Source organism: Micrasema longulum, unplaced genomic scaffold, assembly GCF_059751315.1.
Source record: "Micrasema longulum isolate JH-2025_06_02 unplaced genomic scaffold, ASM5975131v1 h1tg002186l, whole genome shotgun sequence".
Taxonomy (NCBI): domain Eukaryota; kingdom Metazoa; phylum Arthropoda; class Insecta; order Trichoptera; family Brachycentridae; genus Micrasema; species Micrasema longulum.
In genome coordinates this window covers 126,133-148,021 of record NW_028279351.1, presented here as the reverse complement: position 1 = coordinate 148,021, position 21,889 = coordinate 126,133, and the positions used below count along the sequence as shown (strand labels likewise).

Genomic DNA, 21,889 nt, shown 5'->3' with positions numbered 1-21,889 from the left:
GGGGTGAATGTAACGCGGGATGAAAGTAAGAAACGAGTAATATTGTATAATAGTACTTGAAGCGTAAGACTGATCATCTTACCTTCATGTAACAAAATATATCATTATGTGCTGCGATCGGTACACCAATGCAGTGCCCTATTAGGTTCAGATAGGGAATTATGATGAATTCATTTTAATGTTATTTTATATTGTAAAGGGGACTTGTGTCGTATGGTAAATAAATAAATTAATTAATTATACTCCTCTCACACCTGTGTATTTCCTACGGCTGCGGCTGGCTCCGTGTTAGACGGTTATGAGTTAATCGCGTGGGCGTCGGTAAAATACAGTAAAATAAGTTTTTGGTATTTTTTCAATGCTTCACATTTCGTTAGACAACGAAGTTATTCTTAATATTTGTCATTAATGATACAGTATTAAAATTGGTCTTGACGCTTTATATTACAAATAAATAATCTACTTCTAGTTTCTTCAACTTCTCTCTGTTTCTCATGATAGAGATCTTACTGATTACTGATTTTGGGAAGTCAATAATGAGGGATGAAAATAACAACTTGTTACATTCGTCCCGATTGTGCTGTAGTAAATTTTTGTAACAGTTTTAAGATGCTTTTTATTATTTTAGTAGCAATTATTAGAAGTAAGTAAAACAATAAACCACCATATCAATACAATAGAATGCCTAATATACAAAAAAGTTACATTGATAGAGGCCCAGCAATGAGTGAGATGCTTCTGTTTCTGAGATTGCATGACTTACAGTTTTATTTTATTTTATTTCTATATTTTTTTATTTTTTTTTATTTATTTATTTATTATTTTTTTTTTTGGATAACCAACGGCTATAATTATCTTATATATATAACAAAACAAATAACAAATAAGCCAATTACAGGTTTTCACAAGTAGCATCACAGTAAGTTAAAAAAGATTCTCGAACATAAAATGAAAAGTAATTTAATGTAAATTCAAAAGAAAAGAAAAAATACTACGAATTATTTCGAAAGCAAACGTCGTACGTCATTAAGATTATTTGCAAATAAATCTATGTTAAATGATGTATTTATTACATTCAAATTATTAAAAGTTCGCCATAAATATGAATACGATACCCTTTCATTCCCATCAAACTCTACTGCAGAATTGCCTGTTCTGATTACCACAATAGCTGATCCTACAATGCCATCTACATATTTTTAAGCCAATCAACAGGCTATAGTAAGCCCTAACAGATTAGCATTAATAAGTAATACTTAATCTATACTTAATCTAAACAGTCTTAAAATCTATTTAAATTTACAAAAGGTATAATCAACCAAAGGTATAAATATGGCATAACTAGGCGGACATGGCAAGTCTGTCATCGCGAGTCGAGAGTGACAACACCGCTTGCTTCTTGAATGCCTGCTCTTGCTGTAGGAACACATTGACAGCACCGTTTAATGAGATTTCGTTGACTGTTCTGAGGATCCTTAGCAGAAGGGAAAATAATCCGAAGTTAGTTTTATAATTTACCACAGCAAAGACAGGATTGGTACGCAAGTTAAGGCAAGGTACATTAAAGTTTATCTGAGCAATGATATCATGGGCATCGATACAGTTAGATATTAATTATGTACGAATGTGGCTTAACCATCGAATATGATTTGTAACTCATCTGTGCCATTTACTTCATAATTTAGACTGGGCACTTCAACGACATAATTTATTGAATTATTTGTTATGGAAATCATAGTCTTTTTGATTAACACAATATATAAATAAACAATTTGATGAAGTAAAACCAAATACGGTTTTTTAATTTATATTTATTATAAATGCTGAAGGAGAGGAGAAAAAATGAAAAAAAACAGCCTTAAACGTTGTAGGAAAAATTCTTATAGAACTGTTCGTTATTTTTTTACTGTATATTTTGATCTTGAAGAGCATGCAGTGACAGGTGGCAAGATGACAGATGTTTTTTTCTCTTATTTTTTTTCATAAAAAAGACAAAGGTTTTATATATTTAATTCCTTAGGATTAAAAACTCAATAGCCAAATATGCAGTTAGAAAAACATTTACTACACGGCCGGCAGTGACATTAACTCAAATTGTTCTCACCTGTTCAGAATCCTTGTCCGGGACTCTGCCATTTGCGAATGTCAGCTTGATGAGGAAGATTTAAACCATGTTTTTTTGGATGCCCCATAAATGATTGTTATCCAGATTTCCTATTAGACCTCTCTGATATTAATGTCTCATTCCTTATTCATATTCTAACTCTCCTGTCCCCACCCAATAAACGTGTATTTAAAATCCTATGTAAATATCTAGTTATAAATGGCGTAAAGCTGTAAATATGTTATATTATTATGTGTTTATATTATATTAAATACTAACTTACTAACTTGTATATATTATATCACTAACACAAGTGTAAATATGTAAAAAAAACAAAAAACCCGATACTGGCCAGAACACCCGGGTTGAGAGGTAAAAAGACCATGAAAAAACGAAGAAGAAGAAGAAGACATTTACTTGAAATTGAACATTCAAATTCTACAGAATAAAGTAATGAGAATAATACTCAAAACCATATTTTATTAATTGTATTTTGTTTATTGTGTTACTTTAAAAAAGCCAATTTGATTATGCATTCTTTCTACATTTCTTATTCAGTAGAATTTAAATGTTTTTGATCTCCCCTTCATCACATAAAGAAGTGTCAATGAACAGTAATGTTTACTCGTTTGTTCCCAGCGTAACTTTGGAGCTTAGGAAGATGTGGCTCGAGATTTTAAAACCTAAATATTAAAAACATTTAAAATCTTTGTTTTACTAACTAAGATAGATATATTCTAATCATCAGGAATTGCCATTGCCACTATGGTTGCATCGTCTCCATAGCATGTGATGTTAATGACCTTATCTCCCTTGGTCCCAGATTTATTATTTCCACCATTCTTGAAAACATTTTTATTTTGAGCATATAAGAAAAGTTTTTTGGCTTACATATTGTTGCAATATATTTAGTTATAAAGATGTAAACTTGCTTCGTTTTTTGTTACTACTACCATCACGCCATTTCTTCATAGGGGTAGGCAGAGAGAATGGACCGCCACACACGTCGATACTGGCATACATTCATAGCTTCTTCCACATTCATACATGCCCTTCGATTCTGTCTGCTTTTGACATGACCAGACTTAAGATTTTGGTTTATCTGATCATGCCACGTCTTCCTTGGTCGTCCTCGTCTCATGTCGCTGTTCATTTTCGCCATATATGGTATATATACTTGTTTTATCATTATTTCGTCATCCATTCCTTCTACACGACCAAACCATCTCAGCGACCCTTTCTTCATCTTATCAATTATACTCGACTCAGATTAACACTCTCGTCTGAATTCATCATTCATAACCCTGTCATACATCAATTTCCCACACATTCGTCTAAGAAATCGCATTTCAATCGCGTTCACTCAGCTTTCATCCTTCCTCTGCCAGTTCCATGTTTCACTTCCATACACAAGTGTTGGGACTAAAACTCCCTTGTGCACTGTCAGTTTAGCTTCGATTGACATATTTTTATTAGAAATTACTGTGCTTAGTGCGCCATTCATTTTATTGCCCGCATTTGTTCTAAATATATGATTTTTTTTTTTAATTTATTTTATTTCAGTCCCAAACTAAGTTGTAGTAACTTCTGGCAATGTAATTCAAACTTTTTGCACTTTGTATTACATGATTTATAAATAATTTTAGTTTTTTTTTTTTTAATCTAGATTTGAAAAAAAAAAACTAGTTCTATTTCACATACAGAGTTGTATTCTTCATTCCACCCAAACGCGGGAGACTCTTTTCTCCACTAATTTTTTTGTCACTTACGTGATTGTTTTAAATTAAGGCAATACCTACCTTAACTTTTATCATATTACAGTAGGGCCTCGATAATCCGGACCATCGCTTATCCGGTGATCACGGTAATCATGTAAGCAACGATGTACGAAGACGATGAGCAAGATGACGATGAAAGCGTTAAAGTCGTCGCTTCCAAAAAACTTTCTTTTTCAGAAGCGGTCAGAGCATTAATTACTGCTTTATAATAGGCAGAAGATAACAAATTTGAAAGTCACGAAGTTATATTTCTTCGTGGACTAAGGGACCGCGCTTTTGAATTGAAGTTGGAAAAACATGAGCAGAAGAGTACTACAGACTTTTTTAAGACTTAAACTTCTGTTTTTCAGCTACATTTCAAACGCGCAGCCATCAGATTGTACATGTTTATTATTTACAAATGTTAATATTGTCAGGGGTGTCTTTTGAAAATTAAAGACATTTCTAAAGTTAAATACACATGTATTATTACCATCAAAGTATTGCAGACCACAATCCGTATCCGGATTCAAATAATTCAAATTAAAACAATATAAAATAACTTTTTACTTAACATTGTGAATATCATATTCCAGTCAGAAAAAGTTAGTAAAAAACCCGATCGATTTTCCAAATACAATTGTTGTTTCACTACCATCTTGATTACGTAAAGAAGGATTTTCTCTACTGATGATGTCAAAGGATTTGTAATTTATAATCATGTATATAACAAGCCATATAGAGACCAATGTCAAACAAACATATATTTTGATAAAACAGCAAATTGAAGCAGATGGAGATTTTGCATCTCTTTTCCTGAAAATATAAAGAAATCTTTAAAATTAGACGTTAAACATGAGTTTATTTTATTTATTTGTTTACAAAACAGTTAAAAACAAAAAATGACAAATATAGGTAAAGAGTACATGCATACATTATTTACAGCGGGGCCTCGATGGTCCAGACCCCAGCTAATCCAAACGACTCCCCTACCTCTGCATAACCGACATTTATTAGCAATACTAAAAGTTATTAAATATTTGTATATAACCACTTACCGACTTTTCTATGCCTACCGGTTTCGAGACGTACCCGTCTCTTCGTCAGGACACCAATCAACCCAACATGCAAAACCCGCTATGCACCCTCACCATATTTGTTACACAAAAATATAAAACCAACACGAGATGCATTTCAACAAGCACATGATTATAAATTACCCACACAAAATGTTATCAATTACTCACACACATCTATAAAAAGTAAGATAAGCTGTCATTTTAATGAGTTGATAAATTACATCTGTCTTATTTTCACACATTTTTATAATTTGATGACCAGAATGGTGACATTTTTGGATTGTATTTTTTACAAAATGGAATGTTGTTTGCTCGTCATTCTGCAAATGCGAATATAAACAAATACCTGTATATTTTATTGTTGTGTTGTAAATATAATTGACTTCTTATTAGATTTGCTCACTGCATTAACCTGTAACATTGTAGCGATGCCCGCATTAAATGTGTTTCTATGAGATGTGGCTGGTACGGCAATAACATGTCTATTTCTTGTATCAGTGAATTACATAGTGTAATAATTCATGTATCCTAAGCCCCATAGGGTGTATAAAAAATCTGGTTTCAAACCCGTGTCCCATCAAAAACAAGACTTAGTGTACCACTATATAGATATTTAGCTTATAAATATTTAATAAAAGCTGTTCTACAGCATTGAAACTGAAACCAGTCAAAGACAGATCATAAACGGTTTGGACAAGCCAGCACTGTCTCTTCGGATATCGACATCTTTCTTTCTGAGAGAAAGTTCGCAGAGGATAGCTTCCCTTTACTCTAATTACTGAGTATTTTTATTTTACCATTTTTCACATTTAATAAGTTGTATCCTTATTTTTTTTGTATGATGTGAGCCTTAAAATATGTATGTATTTTGTAATGTACATAAAACGCATTGAGTAAATCAAATTTAAAAACCTAGACTCTCCTTTATACTTGTGGTCGTTTTCTGAATTCGTGCCACCACCACCTGAATTCCTGGATAGCAAAAGTTTAACTGTAACTTCAAAAATCAAGTATCTAGGCCACATACTGACTGATGATGATGGACCAGGACATAGAGAGACAGAGAAGAGCCATTAATATCAGGGCCTCTATGCTATCAAGACACTTCTTTCAGTGCAGTGCCGAAAATCGTCTTTACATTGTATTTAACTTCTGTGTATACAATAAAAGCACCCACCCCTTTCCTGTAACTGTTCATAAAGACTTGTGTCTTTCTTCAGTTTCACATATTCACCATCAATTTTTTAAAACTAAATTGAGCAAAAATTTTATATTTCTTTGCAATCAAACCGCGAAAATAACAAAGCATAGAAACTCTTAGAGCTTTCATTGTACCCCTCACTGCAGTATTGTCAATTTACTATCAATCAAATACACATGGTCAGTACAGTCACCTTTTTCCAATTTCCCAGCGTGACAGTGAGGGAATACAAGGTTAGTTTAAATTGAGACCGCGGCCGTACGCTACAGATCCCGCTTTGGAAAGGAAGAAGAACGTAGTAACACAAACAAAACAAACAACGACACAAAACCCAAATACATATAGGAAACATTAGAAGAATTCGCCCGATACAATATGCACTCAAACAACAGTGGAACAATGGAATAATTACACGCAGCAGAGTGGAACAAGTTGGGGATCACCTGTAACAATGCATATAGACAATTATTTGGTCTGTCAAGGTACTGTAGGGCTTCTAAAATATTTATGGGTGGGCCGCTAAACTCCTCTGCTGCCTTACTTTGCTAAAGAGCTTGGAGCCTATGGCAACGCCTAAAAAGCTCCAACAATATGCTTCTCCGATCCACTGCAGGGTGGATCCACTCATTCCTGTTCAAGCAGTGGCTACAAATGCTGCGACCACCATAAAGACCCAATATAAGAGATTTAATTATATTTCTCTCCTGTTCTTTGTTTTTATGGATTAAAAATTTTAACAACAACAACAATCCATCAGCCGTACATTATTATCATTGTTATAATTGATAATTTCTTCATCTACATTTATTTATCGAGTTGACATTTATTTTGTAGAACTAATATTTAAATGAAACACTGATTTGAGTCTACTATTTTTAGTACTCCAATAAATGTTTCATTTAAAGTATACATAAGTATATAGGCTTTCTAAATAGCAATATTTTCCAACTAACCCATAAAGATTTTTATATATGTTTTTAATATAACAATATACATTACTGTGTGTTGTCTGTTCCATCCTCCATGTTTATTAATAGTTGAGAAGTTTGAGAATTCATCTTTAAGTATAATATCACTGGGTTCCAGTATTTTTAATACCACCTTATTTTTTTCCAATAATAAAACTCAATATTGTATAAAATGATCAGAGCTTGTGTCACAATTTCTTTCAACTGTCAAAATTTCAAGCTTCTTTTATTATTCCAATTTATTTTTACACGTTTATACATTTTTACCATAATATTTACACATGTTATATTATAGGTAAAAATACAATGTTCCTGATTAGCTAGGAATTCCTGTGTTTAATAAGTAATATTTTTACTACCTATCAGACTATCAGGCTAACCTAATTTTTTTTTGTGTATCGTCATAGAATAGTCTCTTAATTCTATGTGTATCGTACATACATCGTACATCTTGAGTGGTTTATGCTATGCATATGTGCCGCATGTAATGTATATGTTTGTATATGTTTTATATGTGCGTTCATGTGTGTGCGTGGATGGCTCGGAGTGTACATTCGGTATTTTTATTTATTTTAATTTATTACCTCCATGGAAAACGCAAATGTCAACAATTATCTTTTTTTCACTTAAAATTCTTATTTATTTTTTATTTTTTGTCACATTTAATGTTTATATCTTTTTAATTTATGAAAACTTAATTGGTCTTTTTATGTTAAAAAATTGTTGTTTTTAATACTGATTTTGTATGACTGTATGTTTTCTAAATAAAATAAAATAAAATAAAATAAAATTATCAAGCCTATGATTTTTTTTTACTTTTGTAATTTTAAAATTCGTCGGAGAGTTCTGCCGATTGGAGTTTGCTTCCCGGAAACTGGAAATCTATCACAAAACTCTTTCATTGGTTTATTCGGAAGAACTTGTGACGTAATTCATTTTTATTAATTTTTCGGTCATTTTTGTGAGACTTCGCCATTCAATTACATGCTCTTATTTTTTACCGGGTGGAGGAAAACATTATTCATATCCAATAATCTGTAACACTTTGTCATGATCATTTTTTTGTTTTAACTCTGCAAAAAAAGTTAATTTAATAATATATGTACATAGTACATACATATGTTTATGTGTTATTTATTTACAGAATAATGCATATTCCTTTATATTGCTACTACAGTCAGAAAGTAGTAAAAACATATTCAAAAACTAGTTGAATATTGAAACGATCAGCGCAGAAGTGACGTTACTCACAAACATATGGAACTGAGATAATTGTAATCAAAATTTAACCATATAGCTATAGGGAGTTGAAACTGGTAAATGATGTGAGCTGTGCTATCTATCAACGAATGGTGGGTTCAATCACATCTGGTTAATAAACTTTCTTCCCGTGTTCAAGTCCATTTATACCTATTTGTGTGTTATGTAAATTCTGCGCTCACCGCCTAAATTGTGTTTCACTTTTAAAAAATAATTTATTTGAAAATAATTACAGTTATTTACAAAATTGCTGGGTTTGTGATAATGCTAACAATTACTAGTTTCGTCCATCAACTTTTTCCAAATGTCAAACTGTTCTTTAAACTCTACCATATGAATACTGATCACACGTTGCACGGTGCAAGCTTCCATTTTAACACGTATATTTTGAAATCCCACTTCGTCAATTCTTTTTATATTCAACTTTTCCGCTACAATTCCTGTCATAAAAACATCTTCCAACTTTATATAGGGTTCATTCAGCGCTGCTTTAAACAAAGAAGGGGCTAAGACAGCTGGAAGGAGATAAGATGGTCCGGTTAAGAAATTCGGGTAAACGTTTCCAGAAAAATCATCAACACCTACATAATATTTGTTGTTTGAATCTCTTATCGGGGGCCAACGTTGAGCTAATCTTCCAAATATTGCATTTGTGTCTTCCATGTGAGCATCAATAAACTGCAATAATTTATCCATGTTTATATACATATCATCGTCAGTTTTCAATAAAAACTTTGCTTTGAGGCAATACTCCGTGGTCCACTGCAGCATTGCAATAGTCTTTAAAGTCAAGTTATCATATTTCTCGTAGAAACGAGCAAATATCATATCGGAATACAGATAATTTTCCTGTAGCATTCTTTTATAGATGTCTTCATCGTTCGTAGTTCCTATAAAAAAAGCGATAGAGACGTCCCGTCTATTTGTAAAGTGTCCCCATGTTTCTCGGATTGCCATTCGTGCCTTGAAGTTTGATGGAGCCGATATCACAAGAGCTATGACTTTCAATCCCTCACCTTTATTCTCGCAGACTTTGGGATTAGGTTCCATAAAACCAGGTGTGTAAAATCGTCTCGCCTCTCGGTCAGACGAGGAGGGAGGAATATCTGAGATGCGATCAGTCACATTGTACTCATCGTCTATAGAAATAATTGTCTTGGCATTTTGAAAAGTTTGTAATGATACTTTTCGAATAGTTTTGGCAAAGCTACTATCGTAATATGTGGCGACATACGATAAGTACAGAATTAAGAAAATGGCACCCAGTGCAACCCCATGATAAGTTTTGAATATCATGGTAGTGAGATGACTCGGGGAATGATGGTACACATATCATCAAACCTGGAAAAAAAATGCCTCTGAATCCATTTCATCTCCATTAAGAAATAGACAAAAACCTTACCAGACAAATAGTTACTGTGTAAAAGGGAAAAAAATTAAGATAATCAAAGTTTAGAAGGCGATCAATGGCGGAAGATATGTTTTTAAAACTATCGTTCTGGTAAAGAACTATATATATATTATAGTTATTATGTGACTAAATATTTATTGTATATACTCGTATAGATAATTTCTCAATCTAGGACACAAAATATATTTGTTTTTTTTAAATATGAGACACTGCAGATAGTTTAAGACTTATAAAATTATTTGAAATCTTTTTTGGCTTTTTGTTTATAAATTTAAATAAACTGCTTAAATTTACAGTCACATAAACAGGTTTCAAGGTTACTACCTCATCACCAGGACTGATACTATGAGACGATGAAGACATCTGTCGTAGGGCACTGCGTTGGTACACCAACTGCTGATAGTTTTCGTTAAATGAAGGTGAGAGGATCAGGTGGTAAAAACACCTCTTGAAATCAATATGTCATGTCGATCACGTAGGGGAATGAACACAAAACCTCTTGCATGGTAGGAAAACGCGCTGACCATTACCAGTACATATACAGACGATATTATACTTTTCTGATAACATGCTTATATTGTTTTCAGATTTAATATCAAATTTGTTAAAATTTTCTTGTCGATTGTTTGGATTGAAAAAGACTTCATATTTATAATATACAAAAACCCAGAGGTCTCAGGTTCGATTCTCGACATGGTCGATATAAAATATTTATTTAAAAAGGTGTTTTCACACCAGAATATTTCATCGTCCCTGGATTGGTACCTGAAGCGTAAGACTGATCATCTTACATTCATGTAACAAAAAAATGATCAAGATACACTGCGATTGGTGTAACAATGTAGTGCCCTATACACCATTAGGTGCGGAAAGGAAAAAATGAAAAAATTATGATATGTACTGGAAAAACCACAGAGTAATAAGGCGCTACCGCTGTATGAACAAAAATCATTCTAAGATTATCAATCATGAAGTAAGCTATAGTTTACAGCAAAACAATGGGTTGTGGGTACTCAGGTCGAGAATCGCAAGCGCAAACCGAAACCGTCTGTCACACATTTGTCATTAAACCAAAAAAAAATTGCAATGCTTTTTTTCAATGCAATATGGTGCCATCTCTACAGCTGTGGGGCCTTATAACTCTGAGGGTAAAACCCTCTAAACTCTAAATTGACTGTACTGAGAAAAATCAGTTTGAATGTTTGACTCAACAAAGGTTTTTTCAACATATTTTGGAAACGATATATACTCGTGAAACCATTTAAGTTCCTTTAAATTGTTTTAATGGATGAGATTTAAAAAAAAAAACTATCATGTAAATGGAAATTATGTTTTTCACTAGAAGACATTTTTTTCAAATAGTGGGTTTTTATACATGATAACTTTGAAACTAAACCTCGGAGGATTTAGAGGATAAAAATAACATACAACTGCATAACTTGTTTTGAAGATATATACTATACATGCCTAAATAATTTTATTGAAGTTACAAGATAATAATATATTTACCTGTAAAAATGTCACTGGCTTCATCTAATTATAATAATACTGTATGTATAATATCATCTTTATTGATCCTCGGAGTACATTTTAAGCAAACTTAAGTTTTTTATCAGCTTTTAACTAACTTTAGTTTTTTGTCAGCATAACAAAAACAACATTAGCTTAGGTACTACACACTATGATGTGTCAGTAGGAAATGATATCTGGTTATATCATGCAATAGAATTTACCTATAATCAATCCAGGGTTGATATAAATTTCCTTGAATTGATAAAACAAAAAAAGTTGACATAATTATATCAGATTTAGTAAAAGTTTTTTTTAATTTCTCATTCTAGACCTGCTAGGAAAAATCTGTGATGCTTTTCAACAATATTTCGTTTGCAACCGTGATCAAACACAAAACACTGAATGAAATGATTAAAACCGAATGTATATAATAATTAAATAAGTTTTTAACTATCTTAAAAAAATTATTAATGTCACTTTGCAATATAATGATTGTAAACATGTTATTCTACCTACTTTTTTCATTTGAAGAGAACAAGATATAAAGGATAGATGCCAATTTTTATGTGTTTTTAACTAATAATGCCATCTGACGGCAGTTCGCATGATCTACATTTTTGTTTCATAAAATTTGACATAATCCCTGTACTTTCTAAGATAATAAAAGACAAAAAAAACACATACAGGGGATAAAGGATGAATGTCGGGTAAATACTGGAGATATAGGATGGATGTATCAAGTGATATTTTTACAAGAAAACTTATCGAATAATTTCATTATCAAAGGAGAAATATAATGATTTTCAACATTTAAAGAAGTTTTGCGGGGACAAAGCTCCAAAATATTACAATAGTCTTTCTTTTAAAGCAGTTAGATTTTTCCCATTATTTGTAATCAAAGTATTTTTTTTTTTATTATTTAATTAATAATTGACTAAAATCCCACCAAGCCACTTTCCGTAGCTTGTTGGTGGAGATTATATTTATACAAACTTATATAATATTATCTACATTTATAAAAACAATGAATTAACAGCCGGAAAGATCAGAATATACATGTAAATACATTTTTTTTTTTTTTTTTAAATGCAAGAAAATATATGAAAAATTAAAATATTTACACATAAGCTACTATTCATATATAAACTTTTGATCGAGTAGCCACTCTCTTATTTTGCTATTGTTACATTGTGAGTTAAATTTATGTTCTTTCGACAATAAATTAAAAATGGAAGATGGAAGAGTTGAGGAAATGTGGATGTTCAAACATGGGCAGAATGGTGAATGTTACACAGTGTGTAAAGTGGCCACTTAAACCAGCCAATGACAGGTCATAAGCCCTGTAAATGCCTAGACTTCCATATTCCCGTCTCAAAAATGTTTTACCTCTCAGTTGAAATAAATTTAAATATGACATATTTTTGTTTATTCATTTATCACATGCATATACATATAATTTATGAATAAATAAAAAAAATATTAATTAATATTTATATATCACACTACAGTAAAACTCCAAGTACCTGGATTCATAAATTCCAGATTGTATTGCTTTTATAATAATATAGCGAATTAGAATCACATTCAAAACTATATTAAACATGTACGGCAAAGTTAATTGCACAATTAAATTAAAATTAATACCTTCTCATTTATTTTTCTATTTCCAGATAGGGATCTGGATATTTGACAATCCGGATGACTGGAGTTCTACTGTATTTATACATTTGATTTCCATATTTTCCATCAACAGGTACTCTATAGGTAAGAGAGTTGTACCAGCAGAGATTTGCACTATTTGCAAAGAAATTATTATGTTCTCCTGTACAAACACTCTGCTTGTTCGAGGATTACTGTGGCTTTGCATTATTTTAGCACAATTTAATAGTAATACTTTCAAAATTCCTCTCCAACATAACCATAATACACGCTTCATGTATAATGATGGTTTGGTAGTACCAAAAGTATGTAATAAGTATGGTAATAGAACTCTCAATTATTTAGTACCTAGTATTTTTAATTTATTGCCGAAATAACTAAAATTTAACACATAATGTAACAAAAGCAAAATAAGAGAGTAGCTACTCGATCAAAAGTTAATACATGAATAGTATCTTATGTGTAAATATTTAAATTAAAAAAGATATGTTTGCATATACATAGTATTACTTATCTTTCCAGCTGTTAATTATATCTGGGAATTCATTGTTTATATAAATTGAGATAATATTACATAGTATTAATATAAATCTCCACCAACAAGCTACATAAAGTGGCTTGGTGGGATTTTCGTTTCAGTAAAAATAAGAAAATTTAAATGTTAAAAGTGTAAAAATGTATATTAATATTAATAAAATTTAAAAAATAGTAGGTTTGAGATTGACACCCATCTTTTATGACCTGTATATTGGAGACTAAAGTTTAAAAGTAATACTTTAATGGGCTTATTATATTTAAGATGATATATATATTTGTCAGCCTCGTGGCGTAATGGTCAGCACGTTAGCCTACCACGCAAGAGGTCTCGGGTCCGATTCCTGACATAATTGAAATGAAATATTTATTTAAAAGGTGTCACACCAGAATATTTTATGGTCCCTGGACTGGTACGTGAAGCGTAAGACTGATCATCTTATCTTCATGTAACAAACTGATCGAGATACGCTGTGATTGGTGTACCAATGCAGTACCCTATGCGCCATTAGGTGCGGAAAGGGAATGATGATAATGATGATATAAAACCGTACTGGCCATTATATATAATAGTAGTTTATTTCAATATTCAAGAGGTTTAAACCAAAGTCTTAAACTTACTTTTTTGACATTCATCCTTCATACACATCATTTCTTTTATATTTTATTTTTCCTTATTACAAGTGCATTACTAATTAGATGTTCAATGTACTTTTTTTTATTATTGTGTTGCAAACATTTTTAATTTGGTTATTTTAAAACATTTTTTCATAATTATTGTTACTACATAATTACTTTTATTGCATCAATACAATTATTCTTTCAGTCAGAGGCCAATTTAATAAATCCAGAGGGCCGAATTTCCTATTATGTAACAGTTAACGATAACTCGACTGTTGCCTGCTAGTTTATATAATTTTTGCAGGTGTTATATTTTTTGTATTGATATTTTAAACTTATGTATAAATGAAAATTTTTTTAAATGAACTTACACTTTTCGGATGTTTTTTTATTTTTATTTTTGTGAAAACAACGCCATTACAGAAAACATTTCTTCTTCTTTTACACATCCGCTCCTAAGTGGAGCATGTGGACATCACCAGATGCCTCCAGGAGACCCTATCTCCAGCCAGCACTCTCGTCTCCGTTTTTTACTCACAAACAAATGTTTTAAACAATATATTATAAAGCACTTAGTTATAGTTTATAGTGATTAATACTGTTATAGTGATTAGTATAATTTATAGTGATTAATACTAAAATCCCAGTATAGAGCAGGAAGACTAAAGACATATTTTTGACAAGTTTTATCATATCTTTGGTCCATGTAGATAAAAGATTGTAAATAATTGTATCTTTAAGTAACAAAAAATTTAGATGAATAACCTTTCTGTGAAGGGACGCGGAAATCTAGGCATTTACGGAACCTATGACCTGCCAACAATTATTCTGCCTGTGTTCAATCATGAATTTTTTTTAATCTATTAATTTTTGTGATTTTTAATTATAACAAACTATAGGTCCTATGTTTGCCTAGACTTATTCTTAGGCTATATAAGTATTTGTCTATAAAGCTTTAGATATACTCAAAATATCATCTATCGATTGTATTAATTTGTAATTCGTAATCCCGCCTAAAATGGCATTTGCATTTGACAATTCGACTCTCGTTAGAGCATTCCTTTATTATTTAAGGTCAAATTACTACTAGACTGTTACCTAATATGTTTAAATTTATATATTTTTTACTCAAATTTAATCCCGCTTATAGAGATGCTCTATTGCATAGAACAATAGCGTTCCAAATTTTTGGTTTGACTGTTGGTTTAACAACAAACGTGTAACGGACGGTTTCGGTTAGCACTTGTAATTCTCGACCTGAGTACCTACAGCCCGTTGTATTGCTATAAACTGTAGCTAACTTCGTGATTGATTTACATAGAATGGTTTTCGTCCGCATGGGCTCTAATTTTTCTTCCATAGGGTTTTATTTTGACTCTTTAAACGGGTGACTTATTATTACTCAGATTTGAACGTAGTTATGCAGAAAGCAGCCAGTCCACAATTTTTAAAAAATGAGATATTGATGTAATCGAGTGCAGTAAGGTCAATTCTATGTTCTGCTTAAATCAGCTAGACCATTTTTGTCAAAGAACTGTATTAACCACCTTCTGAAAATGGTGTCGATCACAAAAAAAGCATTCTTCAATTTGTAGTAAACACCCACATCACTAGAAAAATCTTACGGTTTTGGAAAATCATTAAAACTGGTCAAATACATAGTTAGATTCTTGTTTATAATATGAAAAAAAAAACTTATGTATTCATTTTTTATCATTTGTTAAAGTCAAAACATTCCAACAGTTGTGTAAATTTGATAATTCACACGTTTCACAAAAGTGCTATTATCTCAGTTACACTTTTATATGGCTGGCTGCTTTCTGTATAACTACGTTCATTTTTAAAAGTGTTTTCATTATTACTGTTATTTTTTTATTAATAAAATGGATTTTAGCAACTGGTATTTATTTTACATACTAATAAAAAACACCTTTGAAACTTATTATATGTTCAAACTTACATAGCAGTAATTTCTAAACTACAAGAGAAGAAAAAAAATCCTCAAAGATTTCACTATTCAGGTTTAAGAGGGTTAAATATGATTAAGAAAAAATTCTAAATACGAATAAGTACATCATATCATTTTTTTTCCTGTTTCAAAATATTTTTTATTGTTATAAAATTTAAAGTCAAATCCTTTCCGATCATGAGAGGTTTCCTCTTATTTGGAAAGGAACTGTGAATTTAAATATCATGAGTTAATTTTAAAATAGATTGGAAAAATGTATTCAAATTATTTTTTTTAAATAACTAGGATATCAAATAATAATCTATGATTGGTAACCCTAAACATTATCTTAAGATAAACAAATCCCTTATCAATCAATAAAATGAATGAACAAATAAATTTAACTGTTATCTGTGGGTTAAAGATAAAACTGACAACCCCAGACATTTTTTTAAGGATTATATTCACAGTTAAACCGTCACACTTGCCTTTCAGTATGTGTTCAAAAGACAGGCATGATAACTTATAAAAATTTATTTATTTCTTCAAAGACAAGCATTGGAAAAATCGCCCTCATATGAAGAGTCCAAGGAAAGAACGATCAAAGTCACCGCAAAACATGTTTTTACTTAACCTTTTCCTCACAAAGCATCCAAAAATTACACATGATCCAAATGGGGAGACCAACGACCCCAGCGCTTACTTGTATATAGCGTCATAAGAATAAAAAGTTGGAAGTGTTTATGATCCTGCAATAATTTATTCATGTTTTCACGTACACATATTTTACTCATTCATGTATGTTATTCATTTTTGTTAGTTTGCCGAATGCTAATGTACATAAAGTGAAATTGACCCTTGTAATTTTTACGTCTTTTTTTGTTTTAATATTAAACAATTTGAAAATTTAAGACAAAAACAGGAAAATGCTTCTTTCTGTTATTTTCGATAACAGAAAGAATCGAATGGGGGATTCGAATGCACCCTTCGGTCCGGCTAGGTTAATACCATCTAGTCCATAAGATGCTAAGCTTGCCTAGCCTGAATCAGAAAAGGGCTAATTACATGCAAAATCCTGAAAAGTAAGCATTTATTTTGAGCAAAATGAGAACTCTTGCCTTCCACACAGTAGCCAGGCTCTTTAAAGACCTGGACTTGTAGGGTGAAAACTATTTACAGGGACCTCTCACAAAAGATCTTCACCGATCCCAGATTTTCAGAATATCAAGTTGGTCAAATAGCTTTTTTCACATTCTGTAATTCATTTAATATATTTTTAATATTAGCTAAATTAACAAATAAAAACTCAATGCTTTCCATAATTATTTCATTTTAATTTTTAGATGAAATTCAAGTCCATAAACAAACAAAAGTACAGTGCAATCTAGATGATAATACATTGACAGAAATTTAATTTAATATTGGATTAATTATCAATAACTTAGGTGGGAATTAAAGCTAAAAAACATAATATAACGCACTAAGATTTAACATACCAAGTAATAAAGTTTATTTTTTTAACAAAACATTTATACAGCATAGATTAATGAAGGAAAAATACTATAGACAACGATTAATTTTTCTAGTTCATTATGTCGTATGTCGTTCACACTCTTTTTCGGATCATATTACAGTATCCATAGTCAGGTTGATGTTGTTTGTGTATATACATGTTATATATCTCTTAGGGATAAATAGTAAAAGCCGGTAATAGCAGAAAGACCAAAGAGTCACCTCGATTAGTAATGAAAAAAAAAAGCAAGTGAAATTTACAAACATCCGGATAATATAAACAGAGATGATGGGATGCGATTAAAATCGTTCCGATACCCAGTTTTAAAGAAATCTCATAAAGTGTAAACTGCGAAACGAAACAGAGTTTAAATTACCAGGCTGTGTATAGCAACAACTGCGACATGATACAAATCCTAGGTTCATGGAGTTCATATATGCACAAAAATAACATCAACCCTGATAATGCGAACTGAAACTTCAAAGAGTGCAAATGACACACAGCATAATAACCCAGAAAAACTCATTGTGCATTTGAACGGTCGTAAAAATCTAAGAAATTTAAGTATCATTTGCATTAAAAAAAGTTTAAGTTAAAAAATTACATTTTTGTCTTACAGGTTGCACTTACAGGTTGCATGAAAAAAAGAAAGGCAAAGCACCCCATTTTGACAAATACGTTACATTTATTTAAATTTAAGATTTTTTTAATACAACTGGCCCTAAATATGGTTTTGAAATATTATTTATGTATATTTGTCATTACAGGATTTTAAACTTTCATCAATGGTAAGCTTGAATCGATCTGACACATGATTTTTAAGAACTAAAAAAATTGTTATCAGCCGTTGACAATTATGTTCTGGTACCGACCATTATTTCATCAACATGGGGAAGAATTGACCTGGGTTATCAATCTAATCATTGTAATTAAAAATGTGATACAAAAAAAACCTTTTTGTAAATAACTTTTCAATTTTCATTATAATCTAGAAGGCACTGCGAAAATTATGCAAATTATCATGGAAATGAAAATGAATTGAGTCGTAGAAATACAAAATCTTATGAGCAAATCACAAAAAATGTATGAGTCAGAGCAGGTTTTGCAACTCGCCTGAATATTTATTTTGATGTTTTAACACAACAGCATGGGGTTTGTGACTCACAGTCATTGTATTTGGTAAATTAATTGAAACATCAGTAAATCTTCTGTTCAATTCTGAACTATCTGACAATGTTTTTTTTTTACAGTATGTATATGATTCTTCGTGAAATTCCCTTAGTTTTTGAATTATCTTAAATGCCAAAAATGCAATACTTTTTAAGTTATTCAATAATTTCCATTTACCCTAAGCCCCAGACACTCAAAATCATTTATCTAAACTATCCTAAACCCCTAGGATACTCTTAAAAGGCAATTATACTTTGAATAGTTCACAGAATTTTCTCGCTTTTAACAATTCGACAATAACATGGCGTTTACAATACTTTGGATCGTACAGTTTGTGATGTCGGAAAACTTGCTATCCTGCACATTTTATGTTTTGGCGTTTAGGGATAGTTCAGAATTGAATAGACGAAATGATATCCTTCTTTCCGATTTGGTCCGAATGAATTTTGTAACCCGCAACTCAATTAACAATTTTATTTTTACAAAAACATTTTTTATATAAAGAAAAAAATATTTACAGACTAAACAACAAAAAGTATTATAATTATCCATGTAGGTACAATATTTCATCTTTAATATCACTTGCCATATTTGGCTGTAAGCCAGAATATGGAAAAAAATCTACTTTCAACATTGTTAATGTAAAATAATCAACATTTTCTGTCATACTGCAAAGATGCATTGCAAAACTTTAAAGAAACAGATAAAACAATGAGACCTTATTATTTAAATATTGCAACAGATATGGAGAACCTTCTTGAGAAAGGAATAGAAATAAAATACGAGTAATTGACTTTCGCAGCATCAGCGACTCGTATCTTTATTATAAAATTACATATATTTAATACAGTGGAACCTGTATATTTCATCAGCCCCCATATTTGTTAGCATATTCTGTATCCATCATCACTCCCACCGACGGCCAGTGTGCAAATGAAATCTGAAGTAATTATTTGGTAAAAGATATTGTGTCCCAATAAAACACAGTAAAAATACTATGATTAGTTTTATTCCACCAAGAAATGTCGGAAGACAAACTCAGAATAAGATTTACTTCAAACCATAAACTACGGTCCAATCGGGATTGAAATATTTTTACAAATATGTACATTATAATATGTGTCAAAAAACAGAGAAATAACAAAAATTATCGGATAACAGAATTGAAAAAATAAAAATCGGCCAATGATAGGTTGTGAGCCCTAACATCTAGAATAACATACTGACTTCTGAAAAATGTTATCCACCTCTGTTATAATATAAATAATAAATCTTGCTCTATTCTCTTGTCCTTAAATATAAAAGATATTAAATTTGAGTTCTTTTTTTAAGGAACAAAAGAGAGCTGTTTCGAGGACAAATAATAGAAAATAAAATAATGCATAGATAATGATAAAACAAGTGTGACCAATCAATCAAATATAACTTATTTATGTGAGGTTTATGGTATCAAAAATGGCCAAGTGATTCGTAGAAAATTTACAAGGTTGGTTTGAATAGATGAAAGGGAACTTCATAATCAACAGCCCAACTAAATAAAAGATTTAATTTCAACCAAGAAAATATTTCAAATTAAATTGTTTGTAGCACTAAACATTCTCATTCGTAAAAATAAGTTCGCTTTTTTGCTATGGTCCTTCGGGCCGGATATAATATGATCCGGCTTGATGGACTAAAAGATTTATATTTATATTTTTTTATTAGATAGAAGTATATATTTTTTTGTATTTTCACCTTTTTACGGTAAAAGTTATAATTATATTGATGGCTCAGTTCTATACAAAGATAACTAGAAGTGACTAGTTTTGGAACAAATAATTATTTATATCACGTTCAGTGAGTGCAAATGTATATATTTATATGAAATATATACACAATGGTTACTAGTTTTAGGATAATCAAAGTTATTATGCAAATGATCTCAACATTTAAATTAGTTATGGAGCTGAGATATTGTTAAGATTATTTATTTACATATGAAAAACATCTGCCTTATAAGTGAAAACCAATCATTTTTAAGAGTTATACCTTTGTAGAATTGAAAAGAAATGTTTTTAAAATGAAAACTCTTTTTTTTTAGCTATCCCACTATGGAATTGAGCCATTGATATTTTTTAATTACAATGGGCAATTATCACGGATTTTTTTATTAGCTAATAAATTAATTTGAAAAATCACAAGACAATCAGTACTATTCTTATTAAAATCCGTTAAGAAATAAGGGAGATATAAAGGATTAAAGTTTAGTCATTTGAATATAAATAAAAACAGACAACTCATGACGTCACCGAGTTTGACGTCATCGGATGCTGAGATAGTTTTTACGTAAAAATTTATGATTTGAGTAGAGTAAGTAGAATAGGGTGACTTTGTTCAGTTTCGAACTTCAAACCTTCATAAAAGAAAAATTTAATTTCTTATTTTTTAAATGAGAAAATATTATTTTGTGTGAGCGAGAAAATAATAAAAACTTGCTGATCAAAGTCAACCCTTCGAAATGGGGTCGCTTTGATACATCATGATTTTATGCGTTTGTATTGAAAATTTTATTTTATTTTTTACTTTATTTAGATAAAAAAAATTAAGTATACAACGCATACAACATTACTACTAAATGCAATGTTTATATAAATTTAATACATATATTTACAATAAGGTTTTGCTTTACGTAAAAAAAAAAACAATTCTTGTGTATAAAATGGGGAGTGACGTTTTACAATAACTTGTTTATTTTATTTTTAATCAGTAAATATTTTTAGTATAACATATAAATTATTTAAAAAACGGTGTTTTCAGTCAGTGCTAGACAAAAAAGAATTATAAATATAACTTTTCACTTCTTTCTGAATTATATTATCCATTATCTGATATTAAATTAGTTACAAAAAAAAACACTTAGGTATCAGTAAATTATGATTAGGCATGTATTTAATAAGCGTTTAAGTTGAATCTCATGAAATAATTGAGTAAATAAAAATAATATACTTTAATTCCACATAAAACTTATTTTTCTAATTTTTGTAAACCAAAAAATGGAATTTTAATATAAACCCAAAAATAATAATTGAAATATAAATAAAGTTTGAAATTGAAAAATATAATGGTGTTTAAAAAAAAAATTATTTATGAAATATTTCAAATAATTACCATAA

At 30.5% G+C, this 21,889-nt stretch overlaps 2 protein-coding genes across 3 annotated transcripts in view; both read right to left on the bottom strand.

Moving 5' to 3' along the window:
- Positions 1-4,345: 4,345 nt before the first annotated feature.
- The window catches only part of LOC148272791 (WD repeat-containing protein 48 homolog), a 29,795-nt gene continuing 12,251 nt past the window's right edge, over positions 4,346-21,889 (bottom strand). The window contains exons 4-5 of one of the 2 annotated variants that reach the window (XM_088239567.1): positions 6,554-6,584; positions 4,346-4,677 (exon numbers count right to left, since the gene is read on the bottom strand). The gene's annotated coding sequence lies outside the window, so the exon portion shown is untranslated. Of the gene's footprint in view, positions 4,678-6,553; positions 6,585-8,559; positions 9,711-21,889 lie in introns of those variants that run through there. The other variant, XM_088239566.1, reaches the window with a different exon arrangement.
- LOC148272792 (beta-1,3-galactosyltransferase 1-like) lies at positions 8,560-9,665 on the bottom strand. The gene has a single exon (XM_088239568.1). The coding sequence runs from the start codon at positions 9,663-9,665 to the stop codon at positions 8,637-8,639; it is 1,029 nt and encodes a 342-aa protein (XP_088095694.1). The 3' UTR covers positions 8,560-8,636.